Here is a 9086-nt window from a genome sequence, read left to right on the forward strand (position 1 = left end):
GGGGGGAAACTTTTCAAGATGGGTGGTGACCATGGCGGCCATTTTGAATCCAACTTTAGTTTTTTCGATAGGAAGAGGGTCATGTGACACATCAAACTGGGAATTTCACACGAAAAACAATGGTGTGCTTGGTTTTAACGTAACTTTATTCTTTCATGAGTTATTTACAAGTTTCTCTTTGTTTACAGCCATTGATATGTCGCCAAGGTTAACACGTGAGGAGTGGATAGAAATTGTGTTGATGTCTGGTGAACGCAGTAACCGGGTCATTGCAGCAGATTTCAAGACACCCTACGAGACCACCCATCTCCCATGCTACAGTTAGCAAACTGCTTGCTAAGTTTCGTGAAAATGGTTCAGTGTTGGATTTGCCAAAATGTGGACGCATGAAATCTGTCTCTAATGAAGAAACATCAGTGGCTCTCCTAGCTTCATTCAGCAAGAGCCCACAGCGTAGCACTCTCCGCATGTCACTGGAGAGTGGCATTAGTCGAACATCCCTTCGGCGGATATTAGCTACTCACAAATGGCACCCTTACAAACTCCAGCTACTGAAGCATCTCAACGAGGATGACCCAGATCGGCGCACTGAATTTGCAGAATGGGCAAAACAAAAATTGGAACAGGACCCTCAGTTTACGCAGAAGATTTTGTTCAGTGATGAGGCAAACTTTTATGTGAATGGTGAAGTTAACAAACAAAACCACCGCTATTGGTCTGACACTAACCCACATTGGATAGATCCCTCCAAGACTGTTGGAACAAAAAAATTGATGGTGTGGTATATGGGGTACAAAGATAGTGGGGCCATTCTTCATCAATGCAAACCTCAAGGCCACTGGATATACAAAATTGCTACATGATGATGTGTTTCCCTCTTTATGCACTGAAGCTGGCACGTTCCCTGGGTTTTTCCAGCAAGATGGTGCACCACCACATTATGGGTGTCAGGTCCAAGCATTCCTAGATGAACAGTTTCCTGGAAAGTGGATTGGTCGTCGTGGGCCAGTTGAATGGCCCCCAAGGTCTCCCGATCTGACCCCCTTAGACTTTTATCTTTGGGGTCATCTGAAGGCAATTGTCTATGCTGTGAAGATACGAGATGTGCAGCACCTGAAACTACGGATACTGGAAGCCTGTGCTAGCATTTCTCCTGCGGTGTTGCTATCAGTGTGTGAAGAGTGGGAGAAGAGGGTTGCATTGACAATCCAACACAATGGGCAGCACATTGAACACATTTTATAAGTGGTCAGAAACTTGTAAATAACTCATGATAGAATAAAGTTACACCATTGTTTTTCTTGTGAAATTCCCAATAAGTTTGATGTGTCACATGACCCTCTTCCTATTGAAAAAACAAAAGTTGGATTCAAAATGGCCGACTTCAAAATGGCCACCATGGTCACCACCCATCTTGAAAAGTTTCCCCCCTCACATATACTAATGTGCCACAAACAGGAAGTTAATATCACCAACCATTCCCATTTTATTAAGGTGTATCCATATAAATGGTCCACCCTGTACAACCTTCACTGTAGTTTTGTCCAGATATGTGCCCCCTCACGGTAGTTATGCATGCACTGTGCCCACTCACAGTATTTATGCCCTCTGTGCCCCCTTCACAGTTGTAATGCCCTCTTTTTGCCTCCCTCACAGTAGTTATGCCCTCTCTGTGCCCCTTCAGAGTAGTTATGCCATATGTGTGCCCCCTTCACAGTTGTAATGCCCTCTCTGTGCCCCTTCAGAGTAGTTATGCCATTACTGTACCCTCATAACAGTAATAATGCCCTGTGTGCCCCCTTCACAGTACTAATACCCACTCAGTGCCCCATAACAGTTATGCCCACCCCCTTCTCAGCAGTTATGCTCTCTCTGCCAAATTCACAGTAGTAATGGCCTCTGTGCCCCCTTCATAGTAGTAATGCCCATTGTGCCCCCTTCATAGTAGTAATGCTCTCTGTGCCCCCTTCATAGTAGTAATGCCCATTGTGCCCCTCTTCGTAGTAGTAATGCTCTCTGTGCCCCCTTCATAGTAGTAATGCCCTCTGTGTCCCATCATAATAGTAATGTCCATTGTGCTCCCTTCGTATTAGTAAAGCCCATTGTGCCCCTTCACAGTAGTAATACCCATTGCGCCCCCTTTACAGTAGTAATGCGCATTGTGCCCCCTTCATAGTAAAAATGCCCATTGTATCCCATTTATAGTAGTAATGCCCATTGTGCCCCCTTCATAGTAGTAATGCCCATTGTGCCTCCTTAGTAGTTATGCCCTCTGTGCCCCTCTGTAGAAATATTGCCATCTGTGCCCCCTTTGTAGAAGTATTGCCCTCTGTGCCCCATTTGTAGAAGTATTGCCCTCTGTGCCCTCTTTGTAGTAGTATTGCCCTCTGTGCCCCCTTTGTAGTAGTATTGCCCTATGGACCCCCTCCGTAGTAGAAATGCCCATTGTGCCCCCTTCACAGTAGTAAAGCTCTCTGTGCTCCCTTTGTAGTAGTAATGCTCTCTGTGCCGCTCCATGGTAGAAATGCCCTTTGTGCCCCCTCTGTTAAAAAAAAAAACACACTGCGTACTCACCTTGTCTTGTTCCTGAAGCTCACAGTCCTCTCTCCCCTGGAGACACAGATCTCTCTGCAGCACTGTGTGGGTGGAGCCTAGGCACATTCCGGGGCTGTAGGCTCCTCCCACACAGGCCGGCAGTGTGATATGCGTCTTCAGGCTGAATAGTGGAGCAGGGAGAAGTCTTCCTGCTTCATCATTCAGTGCGGGAGAGACAGAGCGCAGGGAGGTGAGTGACAGGACCACAGCTCCCTGCGTTCCAGCAATGAGCGCTTCCATCTGTATTGATGGAAGCGCTCATTGCTTCTGGCACTCCGTGAGAGTGGACCCCTGGTGCGAGTCGCCCGCCCCCTCCCTCCCCTTAGCACGCCATTGCCAGACATCCTATAGTACATGACAGTCTCTTTCTAACAAAGCTAGAACCAGCCCTGTACCTCACATGGGCACTGAGATCTCCCCATTCATTGCAGCAATTGCTCTGCCAGATATATTTCAAGCTGTCAGCTCATAGGTGTCTTCTTTCTCAGGAGGAGTGTCCTCTCTACTGCAGCTGAAGGATGGAACTGAGCATGTAATAACACCTCAGGAGGTGGACAGAGAAATTAGAAAAATAGCAAACAGCAGGTGGCGCTATGCAGATACATTTTATTGAATAACTCAGAGGCCATACTAAATTTGCAATCACATGCAATTACAAAAGTATTCAGATCCAGATGCTGGTTTGAAAACGGTAGGATATTTTTAGTGCCACAACCCCTTTAAGGCGCTATTGAAGTGAAACTAGAGTGCCACTTTATATCCCTTTTTAACGTGTATAATAGCTTTACATATACAAATAAAAAAAATGCATATATTTACCTAAATAACAAATCCTACCTAAGCAATGAACCGCATGTCCTGACATTAATATTCTCCCCAGGCAGATCAAGTCCCTAGCTTGCACCCCCTGGCTCCACAGACGGGGCTGCTGTACTGAGGTTTAATATTGGGCAGCAGTGTAATGTCTGTAGAGAGTTTTAGACTTCTACTCCTTATTGCTCATGGGGGGGAAGAAATAGTCTTACTTTATAGTGACATCCATCAACTTGACATGTGCTATAATTGTGGCAGTGGATTTTTTAGCACTATCGTTATTTCAATAGAAATAAAATGTCAGCACCAAGTACAGGTATGCAGTGCCTGACATCTTCTGAAAAATGATCTCCTGAATGGAGCATGTCATCGAACATATGGCAAGGACTAAAATATGGTATTTTGATGCTTTAAAAGACAAATCTAAAGGATTGTCCTAAAAAGGCTCCATTTGGCTCTATTTTATGTAGAATTGGACATATTTAGTAAACTAATTCACCATATTTTACTGCATATCCATGTATAAAACCAGAAAATGATATTTACTTTGTATCTTTATTTCTGTGGTGTTCCTGAAGCTAGGAGATCTGACCTACAGCTTTATGTTAGTTAATACGCAGAACAGAGGGCAATGTGGCCTTTTGATATAACCTCCTGCGTAATGCAAGCTGTTTACTGACATATCTCATTGCGTTAATAACTCGCAGTAATTTCATTCTCGTTCAGTCTCTTTAACATTTACATCATTCAGGTTTCTACTTCTGCAAAAGAAATGACAACCATGCGGCAGAAATCTTTTTTTCCCCTTAGTTTAAAGCATCTCTTATAAGAACAGTGACTGGTCAGTCAATAGGGTATAAGACATTTCCAGCATCTTCATAGATCTCAACGATATGTCATTGCTCACATATTGAAGATCCAGGATCCCCCCAAAATTGTGTGCAGTAGCTTGACACAATGGTATAGGATCTATAGGTTTCTATAGGATGAGAAGCTCTCCACCCAGATGTGACATGACACTTGTCAAAAAGTCCACTGTCCCTTTAATACCCTGTCCTTCTATGGTAGAGGGTCTTGGGTTGCCTGCCCTACATGACTTTTGTGTGAAGACCACGTCTGCACCCCATCTATAGATCCTACAGGCAGAACTATAAGTCCCAGCCTTCTCTACTGTAGTCTCCAAGAGGTATGAAACCCACTTGATGTCATTTTGAAATAACACTGCTTTATGCAATGTTTGGTTCATTGATGATGTATTTGATTTACCTGCAGAGTTCACCAGCCTCTGAGGGTCATCTTTGTCGGGTAATAGACTGAATTGGATGGACGGATGTCTTTTTTCAGCCTTGCAAACTATTTGACTCTTTTAGGTGCCTTGATATATGAAGCAGCCAGGGCACGCCAGCAATCTGTGCATGCAATGCAGAGATGTGTCATTGTAGGAAGCTCCGGCATCACGCCGCAGCCCAGATAATGCATGCTGTGTGTGTGAGAGAGGATTCACTATGCTGCCACTAATCTCATTTCATACCCATGGCTGCACTCAGCTCTCCAGGCTCTTCGCCATATCTTGCGTGGAGGGTGAACTTTGCTTTCCAGACAGGCAGCTCATCATTTACCTCCTCCCTTATTTCATGATGCAGAGGAAAATCCATTCTCCAGCAGGCATCACTCACTGGGAGCACCTGGGCAACCAGGCGGAGTTTAAAGGGCTGCAAGAAAAACAAACCTGCTCATCTGGGGAATTGTCAGCAAGCACGAGGATAGGGGAGACAATGACACATGAACTGGAGGCAAAGACGGATCTGTAATCAGCCAGGGAATCGACTTGAGATGGGATCAGCACTGGGAGCTGTCCCTTCAGCACCATCCAACAGGTCCTGACACTACAGCACAACTTGAGCAGCCTCCACATGTGTCTCTGGAGGAACATCACCTCCTAAACGTCCAGACCCAGCAGATCCATGGTTAATTTACAAGCGACAAAGTCTAACGGAGACAAGCACGGCTTCCTAGAGGAATGAGAGACATGGAAAGAGCTTCTGGAAATCCATCCCTTGCAACCCATGCAGTTGGTTGGAAAGTTAAGATAATTAAAGGTATGATGTCATCTAAGACTATTAGAACACACAAGATCATAATGAGGAGCCAATGTAGTCAACACCAAGTATAGACATTAGACTAGCATTATTGTGTTCTAGTGGCATTGATTGGGTGTTCACGTCTATTATTCACTGCCTCATTCCATCTAATTCAGATTGGTTTCCTTAGTGAAGAAGAAGGGATGCATTGTTTGCTCTACTACTTGCATGTAGTTATCATTGTGTAGTTTGTGTCAGATTGTGTTGTGTAGCGTTGCTCCTCATGCCTTTGCTTCTATTCCAGGTCTGCTCCTGTAGAGGCTTGAATGCTCAATATGACAGGCACACAATTGAGGGATTTGTACGACAGTGGTATTGAAGATACAGAGATTAGTATAAATGTCGGAGGCTACAAGAAGAGGTTAAGGTATGACACACTTCTAAGATTCCCAGAGACAAGACTGTGCAAGTTGTTGACCTGTCAATCAAAGGAATCCATCCTGGAACTGTGTGATGATTATGATGACACCAAGAATGAATTTTACTTTGATAGGAACCCAGACCTGTTCCCTTATGTGTTACATTTCTACAACACTGGGAAGCTCCATGTTATGGGCGAACTCTGTGTTTTCTCCTTCTGCCAAGAGATTGAATACTGGGGGATTAATGAATTCTTCATAGACTCCTGTTGCAGTTACAGCTACCATGGACGGAAGGTGGAACCAGACCAGGATCAATGGGATGATAAAAGTGAGCAGGAAAGCACCACATCCTCTTTTGATGAAATCTTAGCATTTTATCATGATGCTTCCAAGTTTGATAGACAACCCCTTGGAAGCTTCAGGAGAAGACTTTGGCTTGCACTGGATAATCCAGGATACTCCATCTTGAGCAGGATATTCAGCATACTGTCCATTTTGATAGTCATTGGATCTATTGTCACTATGTGCCTCAACAGTTTGCAGGATTTTCAGATTGTCAATGCTAATGGCAGCACTGAAGAAGACCCCCGCTTTGAGATTGTGGAACACTTTGGCATAGCTTGGTTCACACTTGAACTGGTGGTGCGTTTTGCCGTTTCTCCAGATATGACTTTGTTCTTCAAGCATCCATTGAACATCATAGATTTTATTTCCATTGCTCCATTTTATATCACCTTGATAGTCAACCTAGTGGTGGAGAGCTCTCCAACTCTAGCAAACCTAGGTAGAGTGGCCCAGGTACTGAGACTTATGAGAATATTCCGTATCCTGAAACTGGCCAGACATTCAACGGGTCTGAGGTCTTTGGGGGCAACCCTAAAATACAGCTACAGAGAGGTGGGATTGCTGTTGCTTTATCTTTCTGTAGGGATCTCTATATTCTCTGTTGTGGCTTACACTATAGAAAAAGAGGAGAACGATGGGTTGGCCACCATCCCTGCCTGTTGGTGGTGGGCTACTGTTAGCATGACCACAGTTGGGTATGGAGATGTGGTCCCAGGCTCCATAGCTGGAAAATTGACTGCTTCTGCCTGCATCTTAGCTGGAATATTGGTCGTTGTGCTTCCCATCACTCTCATCTTTAACAAATTTTCACATTTTTACAGACGACAGAGGCAGTTAGAGAATGCTATGAGGAGCTGTGATTTTGGAGATGGGGTAAAAGACATTGCATCCGTTAATCTTAGGGATTACTATGCCCAGAGAGTCAAATCCTTAATGGCAAGCATCACAAATATAAGTAAAAACACCTCCAGTGAGCAGAGTCTAAATGATTCCTTAAGCTAGACCACCTCAACAATGAATAAATAGGCGTTTGATAGTTACACCTTCATTCACACCATTCATCACCATGGATGTATTACTACATCTCAATGCGTGGGAGCCGTTCTCCTATCAGGATCCCATCACTGTACACCATAGATAAGTGCCAGCCTTGTGTACATGCTTGGCACAGCTTCTACTGCCTGGCTTCCACATGCCATATGTAACAGATTGTGCCCTGCACCGATGCAGTAGTCCGGCCTGTGTGATCACTGTTCAACCCGAGTATCAGCAATATTAAATGTATCCAGGTGTCCCTGTCAGCAACTGACCCGCAAATGTGTGTATAAAGTGGAACGTGTCCTGTGAGTCCTGTGTATGGGAATGCGCTGTCCCCTCTAATGTTAATTGGGAGCATTGGCTTAATTAACATCCAGTATTGTAATTGTCGGGCAGTGCCCTTAGCTCACTGTGACTGTCACACACTGTATGTCCATTGCTGAAGAAGATGTACCATCCATGCCACCCGTTCTCGAGACTATGTGTCAGTGAAATAAAATGTATGTTTTTTACTGGTCCGCTTATAGCAGTAGTTTGATGTTTTCACTACAGGTAAGTTTGAATTAGTTGTGATCCGACCTTTATTTGAAACGCAATACTTTAGGGATCAGCAACCTCGGGTGCACCGGCCGTGGGCAAACTATGACTCCCAGCAGGCACAGCTGCTTGGCGGTTCTCAAAATTCCCATAGAAGTGAATGGAACATGCTGGGAGTTGTAGTTTCACAACAGCTGGAGGTTGCTGACCCCTGCAATACTTAATACTTTATCTTATGTTATGCAGTTGGCTTCAGCAAGTCTTCCAAAACTAGAACCTCCAGATTTGGGTAAAGTAGAATAGGGGCTGAAGCAGAAGGCAGAGAGGGCAATGTGTGCAGAGCCTCCAGCTGCATGACAGGGATGCACAACCTGCGGCCCCGCAGCGATTGCAAAACTACAACTCCCAGCATGCCCGGGCAGCCTACACCTATCAGCCTAAAGCATGACATGGTGGGAGTTGTAGTTTTACAACAGCTGGAGGGCGGCAGGTTGAGCATCCCTGCTCTATGGAGTGCAGTCTGCAGAGCATATTCTGTCCCTAGAATCAATGCTACCTCCATGGACACCATGTGCTTTGTTCTCCTAGTGGTGTTGTGCATAGACTGCTCTGAGCGGAGATGCTGCGGGTACTATATAAGCTGCACTACACCGAGCCGATTAATGGAGTTGTAACTAGGGCTGTGATTATTGCAAATATGATATCTACAAAAGGTGCCCCAATACCCCCCGTCTATGACCCGCATTACATGGCAGCTCCCTGTGAATGTGACATTTATCGAATCCTTACCACTAGGAACCTGGGATATAATATAAGGTTGCTATGGGTGCCACGTTGTGCTGCTATCTTCTTTCTTTGGAAAGGTGGGTGGAGATCTGTGAGAAAGGCATTTCAGTTTGCAAAATTGAAGAAAAATATCATGGTCCCAAATTTCATGTTGATTAGATAGAGACTTAGGGGCATGTTTTAAAACCTGTGCATTGCCAATACCTTGGTGGCTCATTTCCCACTGCAGGCATTACGTACAATACAGTACTTGTATGCCGCTCCTATTCTCTTCAGAGGTCTGTGTGTCTGTGAGGGTAGAAGCACGCTCTTATTAAAGGGGTTATCCCATAATTAAGGTGAAAAATCAGACATCATATAGTGCATACCAGCTAGAACCAGACCTGTACCTCACATGGAGCCAGAGATCTCCACATATTAATTGCTCCAATTATTCTGCTCGATTTTTATCAAGCTGGCAGCTCAGGGG

At 44.7% G+C, this 9086-nt stretch overlaps 1 protein-coding gene across 1 annotated transcript; it reads left to right on the forward strand.

The window, feature by feature from the left end:
• Window positions 1–5824: 5824 nt before the first annotated feature.
• On the forward strand, window positions 5825–7258 carry KCNS2 (potassium voltage-gated channel modifier subfamily S member 2). The gene has a single exon (XM_040432424.1). The coding sequence runs from the start codon at window positions 5825–5827 to the stop codon at window positions 7256–7258; it is 1434 nt and encodes a 477-aa protein (XP_040288358.1).
• The last annotated feature ends 1828 nt before the right edge of the window (window positions 7259–9086 follow it).

The sequence above is a fragment of the Bufo bufo genome, chromosome 5 (assembly GCF_905171765.1).
Source record: "Bufo bufo chromosome 5, aBufBuf1.1, whole genome shotgun sequence".
NCBI lineage: Eukaryota > Metazoa > Chordata > Amphibia > Anura > Bufonidae > Bufo > Bufo bufo.

Coding starts and splice junctions, on each gene's coding strand:
- KCNS2 (XM_040432424.1), top strand. CDS start 5,825: ATGACAGGCACACAATTGAGGGATTTGTACGACAGTGGTATTGAAGAT.